The sequence below is a fragment of the Aquarana catesbeiana genome, linkage group LG13 (genome assembly GCF_042186555.1).
Source record: "Aquarana catesbeiana isolate 2022-GZ linkage group LG13, ASM4218655v1, whole genome shotgun sequence".
Taxonomy (NCBI): domain Eukaryota; kingdom Metazoa; phylum Chordata; class Amphibia; order Anura; family Ranidae; genus Aquarana; species Aquarana catesbeiana.
The window spans coordinates 195,939,116-195,957,933 of NC_133336.1; the positions used below are offsets into that span (position 1 = coordinate 195,939,116).

General features: G+C 39.4%; 1 protein-coding gene across 1 annotated transcript in view; it reads left to right on the forward strand.

Annotated features, from left to right (window-relative positions):
• Window positions 1-18,520, forward strand: part of NES (nestin) — a 53,732-nt gene extending 35,212 nt beyond the window's left edge. The window contains exon 4 of the mRNA XM_073610125.1: window positions 3,371-18,520. Within this exon, the coding sequence (XP_073466226.1) occupies window positions 3,371-15,588 (12,218 nt within the window). The 3' untranslated portion in view covers window positions 15,589-18,520. The remainder of the gene's footprint in view (window positions 1-3,370) is intronic.
• Window positions 18,521-18,818: the final 298 nt, after the last annotated feature.

Below are 18,818 nucleotides of genomic sequence, written 5' to 3' on the forward strand. Positions count from 1 at the left end.
GGAAAATGTCCCGACATCACTGGGAGTAAACACTGCCCCATCATTGGTTTTACCAGAAGGAACAGTGCCCCATGGTTGGTATCAATGTTAGGAATAGTGCCCCATTAATGGTGGCAGCGGAAGGAATGGTGCCTCATTATTGGTGTCAGTTGGAGGAATAGTGTACCAAGGGCCAAGTAGAGGCAAACCAATGGCAGCAGTTTGGACACCACTGTCTTAGGCCTGATTCACACCTATGCAATTTTAGTGCTTTTTGCATTTTGCAGATTTGCACTTCAGTCCATATAACATGGTTTCCTATGGAACATGTTCTATGCAAATATGCAAAAAGCACAAAAATGCATAGGTGTGAATCAGGCCTTAGATCATGCTTTCTCAACCTTTTTTAACATTGATGAACCCTTGAAATAAGTTTCTGGTCCCAAGGAACCCCTGATAACAATTACTATATCTACAGCTCATGGCACATTAGCATGATGTTCATTGGAAATAATTCTCCTTACATTGGTGGTCAGTGTAAAGAATGTCTCTTACATTGGTGATCAGTGGAAAAAAGGCTGCTTATATTGGTGGCCAGTGGGAAGAATGTCCCTTACATTGGTGGTCAGTGGGAAGAATGTCCCTTACATTGGTGGCCAGTGAGGAGAATGTCCCTTACATTGGTGGCCAGTGAGGAGAATGTCACTTACATTGGTGGTCAGTGGGAAGAATGTCCCTTACATTGGTGGTCAGTGAGGAGAATGTCGCTTACATTGGTGGTCAGTGGGAAGAATGTGCCTTACATTGATGGTCAGTGGGAAGAATGTCCCTTACATTGGTGGCCAGTGAGGAGAATGTCCCTTACATTGGTGGCCAGTGTAAAGAAGGCTCCTTACATTGGTGGCCAGTGAGGAGAAAGTCCCTTACTGAGCAACTGAGTAAGGAAACTCATCACAGGGATGTTGAGAATCCCTCATAATGGGCACAGCAGGTATGCAGACCCAGGATCTCAGCACAGGGATAGTGGGAACCCCTCATAATGGGCACAGCAGGTGTACATACACGGGAACTTAGCAAGGGGATGGTGGGAATCCCTCATAACGGGCACAGCAGATGTACAGACCCAGAAATTCAGCACAGGGATGGTAGGAACTCCTCATAATGGGCACAGCAGATGTATAGACCCAGGAACTCAACACAAGGATGGTGGGAACCCCTCATAATGGGCACAGCAGATGTACAGACCCAGAAATTCAGCACAGGGATGGTAGGAACCCCTCATAATGTACACAGCAGGTGTACAGACCTGGAAACTCAGCACAGAGATGGTAGGAACCCCCTCATAATGGGCACAGCAAATGTACAGACCTGGAAACTTTGCACAGGGATGGTGGGGACCCCTTAAAATGGGCACAGCAGGTGTACAGACTCGGGAACTCAGCACAGGAATGGTGGGAACCCCTCATAATGGGCACAGCAGGTGTACAAATCCAGGAACTCATCACAGAAATGAGAGGAACCTCTCATAATGGATGCAGCAGGTGTACAGATCCCAGAACTGAGCAATAGAGGCTTTGAAGATTAGAAGAGACTAACATGTGGTTTACTTTCCAGCATCTATCAAACATTGAAAGACCAGTTTTAGGTGGCTTGACCCTTGTAGGATATAATGAAAAATGTTTGAAGAAACTCTGTACATGGGGTGGGGGGTAAATCCTTCCCTCTTCTCATTGAGGAACGTAACCAAGGTAAGCCATAGACGATGCAAATTTCTTTCCTGCAAACACAAGGTACAGGAAAGAAATTTGCACTATTCCCCCATCTACACAGACAGTGCTGACAGTCGCTCCTGCCGAAACATTGTCTGCTCCCGGCTGGGGAGGGGGGGCTGGGAGAAGCCATCCCCGCCAGGAGACGCAAGTCAATCCAGCAGGCTGGTTTTATCCAAGTTGATTGATCAATCGACTTGGTGAATTCATCCTGCAATACACGGTTCGATTCTTGGCCTGTTCCTGCTGAACCGACCAAGATTCGAACCTTCTTTGGCCACATTCTCTTCTTATTGGTTCCATGAAATAAAAAACACATTGGCAAGTCCTGGTGCAGTTGAGGATGGTCAAATGCATCTTTGTTGTTTATTCTTATGGATACATTGACCAGGCTGTGCCCACCATTAGACATATTTTTTATTTAATCTACTCATCCTTAGTTGGTCCTTCTTTTATCCCCTAATGACCGTATTGCAAAAAATATATTTAAAGTGTGTTAGGCAATCAATATGAATAACTTTAATTCATGGCATTCAGTATATTTCATTATTCCTAAAATAGCCTTCGGGGTTTAAGTGATGTTTAATAAAAACTTACATAGTGACAGATCATGTAAATGTTTCCTATAGTTACACCAGCATAGTGAAATCACAGAATGGTTTCCATAGTGAAGTATTTTCCTGATGATTTTCTTGCTGGTCTTTCATTGAAGTATGTTATAAGGTTCTCTTTTTTTCTTTTTCTTCTCATTCTTTTGACATAAGAGAAAGGTTAGAACCTCTGTCAACCCACCGTCTTGAAGTAAATAATTCAATTTTCAGAAAACCTTTGAGCAGAAATAATAGGAAAAGTCAATCTTATACAAGATTGAGTATGAGTGCTAGCATATAGATCCCCATTAGTTCCAAGAGTTTCAACAAAATGCTTTCAACTAGACACGTGCGTTTTGTTTCATTATGAATCGATATGCAGCCAAAAATGTGATTTTCAGAGATTCGGATGTATACAATCTCCAAATGTACATAGTAACGAATGTCAATGAATCCGAAATAAAGCTATAACTAAATAAGTAAAGACATTTATTTAATTCGGGTGACATTACGCAATGCAATAGTAGTTCGAGCCCACAGGGAAATTACTTCAACTTTCAAATTCGTTTGATAATTCGGATTCGGATAAGGAATGGATCCAAATTTTGTTCCTTTTTTAAATTTCGGATGCACAGGACGATATTGGTCCAATCAGCTCATGCCATTTCTCTTCCATCCAAAAATATAGAATCCTTCCAAATAGTTTCGATATGCAATATGAATAACAAATCCACCCGAAATATCGAAACCGAAAACGAATACATAACAATCTTCTGAAAAAACCTGCAATTTTTTTTAATGCACCAACTTGGAATAAATGAAACAAATGCCGAAGATACAAAAACAAATTCAGAAATGAATCAGTTCAACATAATGAATGTAACTAAACTAAATTCTTTAATTAACGAATGCATCTAAAATTTAAAAACATTTCTGGCATGCACATGTCTAGTTTCAATATGGTAATATGCTATTCCTTTTTATGTTCACTTGTTACGTAAAAAACTCATGAACTTGTTTGTCTTATTCTAGACTTTGTGTTGGAGAAGACCCCTCTTCGAAAAAGACAGGCTGAAAGCATGAAGACACCAGTGGCCAAGGACTACAGACTAATCTCTACCAAAAGGCAGAGTGCGGAAAAAAGTGAACAGTGGTCACACACGCCAAACCGCCACCTGAATGTAAAAAGTACCTCTTTTTCAAGTAAGCCGAGCCCTGTAACCAAAGAGTTTCAGAAAGTTAGCTCTGTCCTTCAATCTCAGAGTCTAAACTATACCAAAGCATCCACAAAGAAAACAGCAACACCAATACCCTCAGTAAAAATTGAGAGGCGTCTTCCAACTGAAGATGTCTTCAAGAAGAGTAAAGTGGAAACTATCTCGCACTCGTATTCTCAAGGTTCATCGAAAGACATTATGGACAAAACTGTGAAGTCAGAAACAAAAGACCAGCCTTTAAAAATAACTTTGTACAGTAAAAATGACACAGAATTAACGATAGCTGAAGCTGTTGAAGATGGATTTTTATTGCCAGACGAAAAGGAAATTATAGCTGCTCAAGTAAAAACTGATCATTTGGAGTCTTCCTTGAAAACTGTAAAAGATCATCATACCATAGTCCTTGATACTGCAATGGAAAATCAGCAAGGTTCTCTGAAAGTTGATATCAATGTCAAAGACCTTCAATTGAATGATGAAGCTCAAGGAAAGGAAGACCTAAATGTTCAACAAATAGAATTCAACCTTTCAACTCCAGCCTTTGAAAATGTAGAACCAGACCTGGTTGTTGAAAAAGAAGAGGTTGCGACATGCCAGACAGTATTATTTGAAAAACAAGAAGTTGTGCAATCACTAGAGTACCAAAATATAGAGACATTAATTAAGGAAGATGTTAAGGACCACTTAATGGTACAGGCTATTTCAGAACCTTATACATCAAGTGCAAAGGACGACTTATTGGCTGCAACGCCAACACATGAACAAGAAAACAGTACGACTCTCATTTCAGCTGAAAGAGAGGAACCAAATGCACCTTCTTCTGATGTTGTGTCTGAATTTGAACCTTTGACTCAACAGGAACAAGATTTTATATGCCAAATATCATTTGACCTTGAACATGCTATAAGCCTTTCAAGCAAACTTCAAGCTGACCAAAAAACTGAACCTGAGCCAGATAACTCCAGTTTAGAAAAGCTGGAGACTGAAAGCAAAATTCAGGCAGAAGAAGCTATAGTGGATCAGCAGATCATAAGTACCCTAAAGGAAAACAATACTCAGCTATTTAATGAGGAACTCATTGAGTATAAAGGCCAAGAAAACGAGGATAAAAAACTGCAGGAGGACTGTGACTTAAAACTTGCACAATCTGAAAGTCCTCTTGAAGAAAGTAAAGACTCTACAAACACAGTAGAACAGCTGAGTGATATCAAACAAGAAATGTGTTATTCTGAAGAAGAAATAAAGAAGAGCGTTATGGAGGAAAGTTCTCAAGAACATGAGACAGAGCAATCCAGTGAATTTGTCAAATTAGTTGAGGACGCCAACCAAATACCCGAAGACTCAGAGAACAACCAGGAATTAAACCAGGAAGAGCAAATGAGTTTGGAACTGCATAGTTTAGAACAAAAAAATGAAATTTATACTGTACGAAAAACTCAGATAATCTGTGTTACAGAACAAATAACTGAACAGTTCATTGTTGATAATAATGAAGTTGATGTACAGCTGGACGCTACACAGGCACAGAATATGTATTTATCTGAAACTGGACTAAAGGAAATTCAAAAAGAACTGGAAAGTCTGGAGATTGGTGAAAAAGAGCAAGAGATTCTAGATATACTTGGCACACAGATAGGTGCTAATGAAGTGCAAGTAATCAAGTTGGAGTCAGGAGAAGCTACAAATCAGTTAAGTGATGCTACAGAGGACAATGTCCCATTATTTGAGAATGTGGATGAAAGTCAGCATGTTGAACAGGAAAATCAGAAATTATCTGAACCAAGAGATTCTGAACAGGATCAAAGCGATCTAGGACAGGCACTGGACATTCAGTTGTCAGAGGACAACCAAAATCTTCCTGATGACCGTGCCACTGAAGATGTTGCACAACTCTTGAATGATAATGATGATGGTGGTCAGTCAGTGGATAAGAGCCAAGAGCAATTTTGTGACATTAAGCAAGACGGTAGTATTGTGTCTGAAACAGAACCAGTGGAAAATTTGCAGTCTTTCCAAGAAGAAGAAAAAGACATCGAAATCACTCAGACTGAACAACAAGACAATAAGTTCAGCCTTGATCAAGACAGTTTACCATCGGAGAGTAAAGATGACGCAATGGAGGAACCACAATCTGCCCACCAAGCTTCACTGTCATTTGATAGTGCTGGAAATGATGTGGATGCTGTTGTAGAGGAGTATGCTGTAAATCAGTTCTGTGAATTGAAACAGGATTCTGCACAGACATTTGCCGAAACAGAAGACTCAATACCAGATGAGCTAAAAAGTCTTGAGCCACCAGTGGCTGAAGAAGATATGCCCAAAGAAATTGATGGTACCATAACTCTACAGAAAGAGGTTGTTGAACAACCGTTTGAGGAAGAATATGAATCTTGCATTAAGCAGGATATTGTTGAGGAACCTACAATAACAAATACCATACAAGTAAACCAACAAGAAGAACAGAAGGCAGAGGAAATTTTAACGGAATCTGATAAAACAGAAGAGGATATTCTTCTTAATGAATCAGAACAAGCCAATCAAGAGTTAGTAGATTCAGTAGCGTGTGCTGTGTTAAGAGAAGCGGTGGAGCTGGACAGCCCTGTATTGGCTGATGGAGTCCAGAAACCAGAACCTAGTTATGAACTCATCAGTGATGCAGAGAGCAAAATTGTTTTTCAGATTGAAAGTGAAGAAATAACTCAATGGACAGAGAAGGTGATAATGCATGAGAGTTGTGAAATGCTTTCCACAGCAGCAGAGTGCACCTTCTCTGAACAGCATGAGGTTGACATGCAACTGACCCACAAAGCATGTGATCCCACTGAAGAAGAGAGGTCAAGAATTACAAATCTGGAACCTGAAAGGCAGCTTCAAGAAAACAAGACAGAAGAATGTATTTGTGAAAGTACAGGTGAAAACATAGAAAGTGGTGCTCTCATACCTACCAGCCAAGAATCCAAGGGTCCTACTGTTGACCAAGAGCCAGAACTTGACCATGAGTCCCTCTGTGACACAAAGCCTGAAATTCCATTTCAAAGGGAAACTGCTGAAGAATATAGCAACAAAGATACACAAGAAGAAACAAGTCTTGACAATTATGAAGACATTTCCAAAAAAACAGACACCACTGAGAATAAGGGGGAGGGTAAAGATTTCAGGGATCCTGAAGGTGGGCAAGAATTAGAACTTGACCAACATCAAATTATTTTGCAACAGGAGAGCTTGGGAGAATATTCTAGCCAAGATAGCAAAGACAAATGTCAAGATGTTTTGGAAACTGTTTTCAGAACAACTGCACAGGATACCTTGGCAGAAAATGAGGACAGTAAAGATTCCATGAATCTTGAAGCTGACCAAAAACCAGAACTTGACCAAAAACCTCTTTCTGATATACATCCAGAAATTGTCCTCCAAAAGGAAGATGCAGATGAAGATTGCAGTAAAGGTCCAAAAAAAGAAACAAGTCAAGACAATTTAGAAATGACAAAACAGGACACTACAGAGGAAGACGAGGACAGTAAAGATTTCAAGGATTCTGAGGCTAATCAAGGGCAAGACCTTGTCGAAGAGCCCCTCGTTGGTGAGGAGTCACAATTTAGTCTTGAGCAGAAAAATGAAGTATGTTTCCGTGAAGCTATAAAAGAAGAAATAAGTAAAGAGACTGATGAAGCAATTTCAGAAACAGCAGACCAGGTTACCACTGTAGACAATCCGGTGGAAAGCAAACATTTTGTGAGTCCTGAAGCTGACCAAGAGGCAGCGATTGTCCAAGAGGATGTCTCTGATGGTAAAATCGTGTTTCAACAAGAAGGTGTAGAAAAACATACCAGTGAAGATACCAACAAAATTTTAAGTGAAGTTGATTGTGAATCTGTTTCTGAAACAGTAGAGAGTACAGAGACTACAATCACCGATCAACAGGAAAGTGTATTTGATTTTGACAAAGCAACAGAGGAGGAAATTATTGAGGAGAGCAGCAAAATAGTTTCAACAATAGTAGACAATGTATTTTCTGAGAAGAATGGAGAAGTCAAACAATTAGAAAAAGCAGAATCTGCAGTAGTTTGCACAGAACAACAAAGTCAAGCAACAGAAATCAAGACAGAAAAATGCATTAGTAGGACTGAAAGCACTGAAATTGATGCTCACTTCAGTGATGTTGAACCACTCAGCCAAGAATCCCGAGTTCCTGATCTTGACCAAAAACCAGAACTTGACCAAGAACCTCTTTCCGATCTACAGCCAGAAATTGCCCTTCAACAGGAAGATGCAGATGAATATTCCAGTAAAGGCCCAGAGGAACAAACAAGCCACAACAATTTTGAAAAAGTCACTGAAATGACAAAACAGGACACTACAGAGGAAGATGAGAAGGACAGTAAGGATTCCAAGGATTCTGAGGTTAATCAAGGTCAAGACCTTGTCGAAAAGCCCCTCTTTGGTTCAGAGTCACAATTTACTCTTGAACAGAAAAATGAAAAAATATGTTTTAATGAAGCTACAGAGGAAGAAATAAGTAAAGTGACTGTAGAAACAATTTTAAAAACATCAGAACAGGACACCTCTGTAGAGAATCAGGAGGAAAGTAAAGCTTTTGTGAGCCTTGAAGCTGACCAAGAGGCAGTGCTTTTCCGAGAGGTTATCTCTGATGTGAAAACCTCCTATCAACAAGAAAACGTAGAAAAACAAACCAGTGAAGGTACAGAAGAAAATATAAACCAAGTCAGTTGTGAAGCTGTTTCTGAAACTGTAGAGAAGGACACCACTGAAGAGAATGAAGAAGACAGTAAAGATTCCAAGAAACCAGAAGCTGACCGAGAGCCAGAACCTGACCATGACTCTATCTCCAGTACAGAGGCCAAGATCATAGATCAACAGGAAATTGTATTCGATTTTGACAAAGAAACAGAGGAGGAAATTATTGAGGAGAGCAGCGAAATTGTATCAACAATAGTAGAAAATTTATTTTCTGAGAAGAAAGAAGTTGAACAATTAGAGGAAACAGGGTCTGCAGTAGAATGCACAGAACAACAAAGTCAAGCACCAGAAATCAACACTGAAAGTGAAGCTCACTTAGGTGATGTTGAACCACTTGGCCAAGAATCCCAAGATCAAAAATCAGAACTTGACCAAGAAATTGTCCTCCAAGATGAAGATGCAGGTGAATATTCAGAAAAACAAACAAGCCAAGACAATGTTGAAAAAGTCACTGAATTGACAAAACATGACGCCACTGAGGAAGATGAGCAGGACAGTAAGGATTCCAAGGGTTCTGACTCTAATCAAGGGCAAGACCTTGTCAAAGAGCCCCTCTTAGATTCAGAGTCACAACTTACTGTTGAGCAGAAAAATGAAGAAGTATGTTTCAGTGAAGCTACAGAGGAAGATATAAGTAAAGAGAATGATGAAGCAATTTCACAAACAGCAGAACAAGATACCACTGCAGAATGTCAGGAGGAAAGTAAAGAATTTGTGAGTCCTGAAGCTGACCAAGAGATAGTGCTTGTCCAAGAGGACATCTCTGATGTTAAAATCTCCTTTCAACAAGAAAGTGTAGAAAAACATATCAGTGTAGGTACAGAAGAAAAGATAAGTGAAGTCACTTGTGAAACTGTTTCTGAAACAGTAGAGAAGGATATCTCTGAAGAGAATAAAGAAGAAAGTAAAGATTCCCAAAAAACAGAATCTGACAAAGAGCCAGAGCCTGTCCATGAGTCTCTCTCCAGTGCAGAGGCTAAAATCACCCATCAACAGGAAAGTGTATTAGATTTTGACAAAGAAACAGAGGAGGAAATTATTGAGGAGAGCAGCGAAATTGTATCAACAAAAGTAGAAAATGTATTTTCTGAGAAGAAAGAAGTTGAACAATTAGAGGAAACAGGGTCTGCAGTAGAATGCACAGAACAACAAAGTCAAGCACCAGAAATCAAGACAGAAAAATGCATTAGTGGGACAGAAAACACTGAAAGTGATGCTCACTTAAGTGATGTTGAACTACTCAGTCAAGAAGCTCAGGATCCTGAACCTGACCAAAAACCAGACATTGACCAAGAACCTATCTCTGATATACAACAGCAAATTGTCTTCCAACAGGAAGATGCAGGTGAATATTCCAGTAAAGGCCCAGAAGAACAAACAAGCCAAGACAATTTTGAAAAAGTCACCAAAATGTCAGTACAGGACACCACTGAGGAAGATGAGCGGGAGAGTAAGGATTCCAAGGATTCTGAGGCTAATCAAGGGCAAGGCCTTGTCAAAGAATCCCTCTTTGATTTGGAGTCACAAAATGAAGAAGTGTGTGTCAGTAAAGCTACAGAGGAAGATATAAGTAACGAGACCGAAGAAGCAATTTCAGAAACAGCAGAACAAGATACCACTACAGAGAGTCAGATAGAAAGTACAGATTTTCTGAGCTTTGAAGCTGACCGAGAGACAGTGCTTGTCCAAGAGGATGTCTCTGATATTAAAATTTCCTTTCAACAGGAAAACATAGAAAAACTTGCTCGTGAAGTTACAGAAGAAATTCTAAGTGAATTAAATTGTGAAGCTGTCTCTGATACAGTAGAGAAGGACAACTCTGAACAGAATAAAGAAGACAGTAAATATTCCCAAAAAACAGAAGCTGACCAAGAGCCAGAACTTGAACATGAGTCTATCTGCAATGCAGAGGCTAAAATCACAGAACAACAGGAAAGTGTATTTGATTTTGACAAAGAAACAGAAGAGGAAATTATTGAGGAGAGCAGTAAGATAGTTTCAACAATAGTAGAAAATGTATTTTCTGAGAAGAATGAAGAAGTCGAACAATTAGAAAAAGCTGAATCTGCAGTAGTAGGCACAGAACAAAAAAGTGAAGCATCGGAAATCACGATGGAAAAATGCATTGGTGGGACTGAAAATACCGAAGCTCACTTAAATGATGTTGAACCACTTAGCCAAGAAACCCTAGATCCTAAACTTGACCAAAAACCAGAACTTGACCAAAAATCTCTTTCTGATATACAGCTAGAAATTGCCCTTCAACAGGAAGATGCAGATGGATATTCCAGAAAAAGCCCAGAAGAACAAACAAGCCAAGACAATGTAGAAAAAGTCCCTGAAATGACAAAACAGGACACTATGGATGAAGATGAGCAGGACAGTAAAGATTCCAGAGTTTCTGAGGTTAATCAAGGGCAAGACCTTATTGAAGAGCCCCTCTTTGATTCAGAGTCACAATTTACTTTTGAACAGAAAAGTGAAGAACTATGTTTCAGTGAAGCTCCAAAGGAAGAAAAAAGTAAAGAGACTGATGAAACAATTTCAGAAACAGCAAAACAGGATTCTACCGTGGACAACCAGGAGGAAAGTAAAGAGTTTGTGAGGCTTGAAGCTGACCAAGAGGCAGTGCTCATCCAAGGTGATGTCTCTGATGTTGAAATCTCCTATCAACAGAAAAGTGTAGAAAAACATACCAGTGAAGGTACAGAAGAAAAGATAAGTGAAGTCAATGTTTCTGAAACAGTAGCGAAAGATACCTCTGAAGAGCATGAAGAAGACAGTAAAGATTCCAGAAAATCGGAAGCAGAGAAAGAGCCACAACTTGACCCAGAGTCTCTTTCCAGTGCAGAGGCTAAAATCACCGATCAACAGGAAAGTGTATTCGATTTAGACAAAGGAATAGATCAAAAAATGAATGAAGAAAGTAGTGAAGTAATTTCAACAATGGTAGAAAATGTATTTTCTGAAAAGAAAGTAGATGTTGAAAAATTTGTGGAAACAGAATCTGCAGTAGCAAGCAAAGAACATGAAAGTCACAAACCAGAAGTTGAGACAGAAAACTTCATCAGTGGGACTGAAAACACTAAAAGTGATGCTCACTTAAGTGATGTTGAACCACTCAGCCACGAATCCCAAGATCCTGAACCTGACCAAAACCCAGAACTTGACCAAGAACCTATCTCTGAAATACAACAAAACATTGTACTCCAACAGGAAGATGCAGGTGAATACTCCAGCAAGGGCTCAGAAGAACAAACGAGCCAAGAGAATTTAGAAATAGTCACTGAAATGATAAAACAGGACACCACGGAGGAAGATGAGCAGGTCAGTAAAGATTCCAGAGATTCTGAGGCCAATGAAGGACAAGACCCTGTAGAAGAGCCCCTCTTTGATTCGGAGTCACAATTTACTGTTGAGCAGAAAAATGAAGAAGTATGTTTCAGTGAAGCTATGGAAAAAAAAATAAGTCAACAAACTGATGAAGTAATTTCAAAAACAGCAGAACAGGTAACCACTGTAAAGATTCAAGAGGACAGTACAGATTCCAGGGATTCCGAGGTTGAACGAGGACAAGATATTTTCAAAGAGGTCCTCCCTAATACACAGCAAATTGAAGAAACATATCCTAGCAACTTGACAGCTGAAGCCGTAAGTCAAGAGACAGATGAAGTGGTTTCAAAAACAGCAGAACAGGAGGACACCTTTAGGGAAAATGAAGAGGACCAGCAATTAGCCAATAAGGAATATGATGCCGAAGGAGATAAAGCCATAACGATTGATCAAGAACAAGAAAGTAAGTTGCCAGAAATTGGAAAAGATTATCAAATTAGCAGATTTGATAATGCAGAGGAGAGAACTCAAGACTATGAACCAGTCAGCAAGGAATTGAAGGATCACAAAGTTGACCAGGAGCTGGAACATGATGCTGATTCTCAAAAAGATATAGAAGCCAAAGTTAACTTTCAGTTTGAATGTGAACATGAAATGCATGGCCAAACATGTGATGTAAAAGAGATAAATCAAGATATTAAAAAAGTAAGAGTGATTCAGCTCGAGCAAGATGAATTCACACTGATAAGTGCTGAGCATGAAAATCAATGTTCAGGAAGCAAATTAGAAGAAAGTGTTAGTCAAAATATCAATGATCCAGAAGATACCATCCAAGAAACAGTTGATTCCAACGCTTGTCCTTTGCTGAGCACTGAGGTGAAACCAGACAGTACAGTTAATATTTATAAGCAGGAAACTGAACTAGACTCTGATCAATTCTCTGAAGCTAAAGCTTCCTCTCAGCAGGAAATTGAAGATGAACACTTAAAACAATCATGCGAAGAAAAAGAAGTAATTGAAGAGACATATGAAGTGGCTTCCACAGCTGAAGACTATAGCATATCAAAGGAGAATGAAGAGGTTGTTTCATCCCAAACGGAACCAGAAGATGACCAAAATATTCAATTTTCCCTGATCACCATTCAAAACAATCTTCGATTCACAAGTGAAAATGATGCTGAGGTCCAGCCTGAAAAACAGGAGTGTGAGCTGTCTATAGATGGTGCACAACCAAGTGGAAATCTGGTTGTTGATGATAAGAGAGCTGAAAGTACGGATGTGCCACATGATGACATTGTGCATGATAGCTTAAACAGGGAGGAAGGCATTTCAGAAGAAAAAAACTTTACAGAAAACAAACAAGAAACAGAAATCACAGAGAAAAAGGAAGAGGCTATTGTAAGTGAGCCTTCATGCCAAGACTCAACATTTGCTCCAGAACTTACTAACCAGATTCAAGAGAACCAAGCAAAATATGTGGAATCTGAAGCTAATGATCAAAGAGAGGAAAAGCCTACTGCTTCTGAGACAGAAAGTGAAACTATCCTTGTAGAACAAAGCATAAAACAGAAACTATACGCTGAGAACCCTACTGTGACACCAGATTTTGAAGGACTCACAGAAGAGCAGAGCAAAATTGAAGATGTGCAAACACATAGCAATCTTGATGATGAGATCTCCAAATCTGATGAATCCCTGGACTCACAAGATATTTCAATTTATTCTCAGAAAAGTGAAGACTTTGAAATTAGCAAAGACTACCAACTAGAGCAAACCCTTCCGGACTCAACACCATTGCCTAATCTTGATGAGTTTGAGGACTTAGTAGATGATAAAGAAACCATCACGTTGGAAGAAGCTCAGAACGTTGTAGAATCCTGCTTTTTTCCTGAAGCAAAAGCAGAAGAATTAGGTGATAATTTGGAGTTACAATCATCACAAATACTCACAGAACTTGAAGCTGAAGAACCTAAACAAACAGGCGAGTCATTGAACTCAAAAGAAGACATCTTATTTTCCTCACAAAAGAGTGATAATTTTGAGACAAGTGATAAACACCAGTTAGAGAAGACACTGCCTAGCACAACACCATTATCTAACCTCACCGATGGATCCGAAAATTTGGCAGAAGCGCAGGTGATCTTAGAACCAGAACCACCACAAACTGATGATGGTAAAGATTTTCAGAAAGACGATATTGAACAAAGTGGATCAAAGGAAACTGAAAGTGTATCTGAAACCACAGAATTCATTTCTACAGCAGAGCATGCTGAGTCAGAATTAGTAACTCCTCTAACTAATGATGTAATTCAAGAGGAATCCACTTACACAAACCCAGAACAAAATGTCCTTATTTCTGGAGATGATAGTGATTCCCTAGAGAACTCATTCAACTCACAAGAAGATGTCTCAATTTCCTCACAAAAGAGTATAATTTTCGAGACAAGTAATGATGACCAGTTAGAGAAGACACTGCCTGGCACAGCACCATTATCTAACCTCACCGATGGATCTGAAATTTTGGCAGAAGAGCAGGTGATCTTAGAAACAGAACAACCACAAACTGATGATGGTAAGGAGTTTCAGAAAGACGATACTAAACAAAGTGGAACAAAGGAAACTGAAAGTGTATCTGAAACCACAGAATTAATTTCTGCAGCAGAGCACGCTGAGTCAGAATTAGTAACTCCTCTAAATAATGACGTCATTCAGGAGGAATCCACCTATACAAATTCAGAACAAAATGTCCTTTTTTCTGGAGATGATAGTGACAAAGAAGAAAAAGATATAAAAGAAGATCAGTCTGAGTTGGCAAAAAAAGAATTTACTCTTGGTCCTTCAACTGAATTTGATGTTGATAATACCAAAACCATAACTGACCATAACAGAGACTCTACACAAGCTCAAAGTGATGAAAGTAACGAAGGAGTAAAAAGTGACCTTTTCAAGGCAACAGATGATGAATCCCTTGATGGTGAAAAATCTGAAGTTAAAGCTCAAGATAAAGAAACTTTAGAGTATACTCAAGATGATTCAGAAATAATTGCAATAGCTACAGAAACAAGTGTCATCTTGGAAAGTGACACATCCATATCTTCGGATGAATCCTCACCAAATGTTACAGCTATTGGCCAGGAGACTGAGCCAGAAGATAATAAAATTGGCGCTGAGGAAACTCCTCCTGACGCTAAAGTGAAAGAGGAAATTGCAAAGGTTGTGTTAGAGGAAGTGGAAGAAACACGTGAAGATGAAGCATTTTTGACAACCAAAATAGGTCAAGAAGCCAGTTGTCCCGAACACATAGAATTTCATGCCTCCGATGAAGAGAAAGACACCACGGGTGAAATCAGTGACTCTTCATTTGATTCTAACAGTGGCAATGAGAGAGAAGTCACCGAGGAACAACATTGTTCACCAACAGAAAATAGTATTCATGTTAAAACAGTAAATGGACTGCATGGGAATACCATTGTGCAAGCCACGCTTGACTTAGAGGACTATATGGTCAATGGACATTCTACCGGTGAACAAAGCAAAATAGTCATTTCTGAAAGGAAGACCATTGTAAAAGTTGAAGAGGATATTATAAATACCCATACTCAGGATATTATAGAAGAGTCTGTTCTCAAATTTGCAACCTCAGAAGGAAAGAGTGAGGGCCTCTTCCAATCTTTACTCGAAAAATCAGAGCTTAAGGAAGGTACCCGACTTGATGAATCTTCTGAAATAAAGAGCACAATCCATACAGTTGTTGAGTATGTGGACTCTGCTACTGATGAAGGTATTTATACCAAGAAAACCTTAGAACCTTACCTTAGTGATAGTGATTTTACCAACCAGCCTTCCTTAGTCGCTGAAGATCTTGTCGTAAACAAAGACACAAACCAGCAAACTGTTAAGACACACCAAGAAAAAGAAGATGCTTGGTCGTCTGACGAGTAAATTAGACTATGTTTTTCTGTTTGTGAGAAAACATAAACTTTATTTATTTCTTGGTCACGACAACCATGAGTGATTTTACCCAATTCTTGGAGAAAGAAAAACCAGTCAGTGCAAATCAAATGGATTATTCCAACATTCTTCCAAAACCTGTGCTGGTAAAGTTATGTGGACACAAAGGAGGGCTGGAAATTTTTAAGAGATCCATACTGCCAAATGGATGCAAAATTGAGAGGCCATCAACAAATCCACAATTTTTTTATGAATAAGATCAGTCATGGAGATAACTAAGCAATGTATCTCCTGGATATGTGGGGTGGCAAGCGCGCGTGTTTTCTTTTTTTTATTTTGGTAATCTTTTGTGTGGGTCCAGTGGGCACAAACTTCAAAGAACATTCAAAAATACTCCAGATTTTCATTGAACTCAAGTTACCTCTCTCTACGTATCCTGCCAATGATTTACTAAGTAATTGCTTTTTTTTTTTTTTTTTATTCGGACTGTTTTATTAAGTGTCTTGCACGGTGCATTGCCTCTATTATGTATGAGCAGCACATATTTGCATGTGATTATTCTTCTGTGCTTAGAATTTAAAGTTCAATCTATTTGCATTTTATTCATATTCGTTTACTTTGAATTTATAAGGATAAGCGCACTGTGATATTGCCAGAGTAAGCTCTAATATCTTGTTGCTAACTGTTTCAAAAAGTTTTATGTATGCATAGAGCAGTCATCTTGTCCTTCATGATTGTTGGCCATGGTTCATTACCGTTGGTTTCAAATGGTCCATGTCCAACGTCAGTGCTTGCTATAGCGACCAGATGACCGGCAACATGGTATGCTTTGACAAATACGTTTTATGTATGCGTGGTGCCATCATCTTGTCCTTTGTGCATGTTGGCCATGGTTCATTACTCTTGATTTTCAATGGTCCATGCCCAATATCCGTGCTTACTATAGTGACCAGATGACCGGCAACCCAATATGCTTTGACAAATAAGTTTTACGTATGTGTGGTGCCGTCATCTTGTCCTTCATGAATGTTGGCCATGGTCATTACCGTTGGTGTTCAATGGTCCATGCCCAATGTCTGTGCTTGCCATAGTGGTCAAACTCAGTATGCTTTAACAAACCAGGCCTAGTATTTCAGATATCTTTCTTATAGTAGATAGGGTACAAAATATGAACCAAAAATGTCTTGCCAATGGTTCCTAATGAGTTTTTAGCCAGCGTGACTACTGCTAGACCCTAAAAAAAAATTCTGCTATCCTTCAACCTTTTCTACAAATGCTTAAGTTTGAAACGCTATCTCTGTTTTATTTTTAAGGAATGGTAATGGTTTTGGAATGGAATGGAATGGCAGCGGTAATGGCAATACCTTTTGTATTTTAAGTGACTATATACTGTATATAGCTGCTTTAACAGCCCAATTGGCCAAATCTTTGGTTTTTGAAAAATAGGTGTATTAACATATCAAAAACAGATAAAACACCAATGGGAGTAAATTAGTGAAAATCATTGATAGTGATTGCATACACTTTAAGTGATAATTCTTAGGTGCAGAAACCCATAGCGACCAATCAGAATGCATTCTTATAAAGCCATAAATTCTGATTGGCTGCTGTAAATGAATGCAATTAGGAATTAATACTTATAACTGAAACTCTTTATTAAATAATGGCACTTGCCTTGGCTTAAGCTAATGGAAGCTTTTATCTGATTAGTTTATATTAGTTGCATATATCACATGCTGTATTGTAGTAGTAGAGTTTCTTTACCTACGTTTGGACCTTTGTGCTTACAAAACCCTGCTCTTGCTTTGAACCGTCGAATGTCTACTAATATGAATTTGGCTGATCATTTAAGAGCATGGTTTCATGGAAGAGGTCTCATGGTCTCATGTCTTATGGTAGAGGCTGCCATTTTTTACTCTGAGTCCATATATTTTCTATATCCCAATGACCTTCATTAGATCTGGCTTATATCTGTGTGTAGTCACCAAGTGTCCCTATTTTTGCAGATTGTCCTATTCCCCCACCCCATGGTCCATGGAATGTACTAATAGGCAGTCAGTTGCACACAGCAGGCTACCCATGAAGCACACAGGAACATTCAGGAATGTGCCCATCCAACCTTTCCAAGAGTGGTGGAAACCATGTCAGGTGAAGGTCTACTACATGGGCTCAGAAAATGGCTGCCTCCACTATGACCTGTAGAATGTCCTGCCAGGCAGTAAATTGCACACAGGCTGCCACAACAGGCTACCAATTGCACAGAAACATTCAGGAAAGTGCCCACCCAGCCTTTCCAAGGGTGGTGGAAATCATTTCAGGCGAAGGTCTCCTAGGCAATACATGGACTGTAAAATTGGCTGCCTCCACTATAACTGAACTAGATTCAAGATTTTTAGTACCCAATGTTTTATAATGCTGTAGATAGCGTTTTTGTAGTACGTTCCAAAGGCGTACACCAATGATGTGCCTAGCAGTGTCTGGGAGCCTTTTACCGACACTGCGCCCACTAAATATGTGAATGTGCTCCATCTAATTAGCTTTGTACGTCTGCCAAAAGCTCAGACAATGTATACATCGAGCTAAAAGAGATCCCATCAGGGTGTAAATATGGGAGTGGCCATTGATGACATGTTTTGACAGGTGCGGGTTCCATTTCCTTTAGCTGGCGAGTCACTGATCCAAAATGAACACGCGCACATCAAGTGCTGGCATGCTGGATGCGCCATGCTTGTTCCAGGTTGGTGACTCGCAAAGTGGTCGTTGCAAGGGTGAGGATGGAGATGACAACCCTGGAACCGGTACCTAGAAACAGAAGGCAGCAATGAGGGCTTCCATTTTTCTGTCCTGACTGCTTTCTTATACAAGAAATGTATAACTGTGCCTTCATATGATGACTTAATAAATCGGACAATATTTTATCATCTTCTGTTGTTTCAGTCTATTGCTTTTCTAGCCGTTTGATGTTTTATTGCTGATAGAGTTCTCTTATGGCAGAAGAAGTAGCAAACTCCATGCAAATATATAAAAGACACAAATGAATGCAACTCTGTAATCATTAATACATCATTAAATGTATTCATTAAATACAACCATGCAAGTACCTGAATGTGACCTAGTATCAGCCTCAGCAGGGCTGGAATGTGAGAGAAAGAAGCAGAACAGGGAGCCAATCAGTTCCTGTGCTGATAAGAAACAGAAGCGAGAAGAGAGCAACGTGAGAT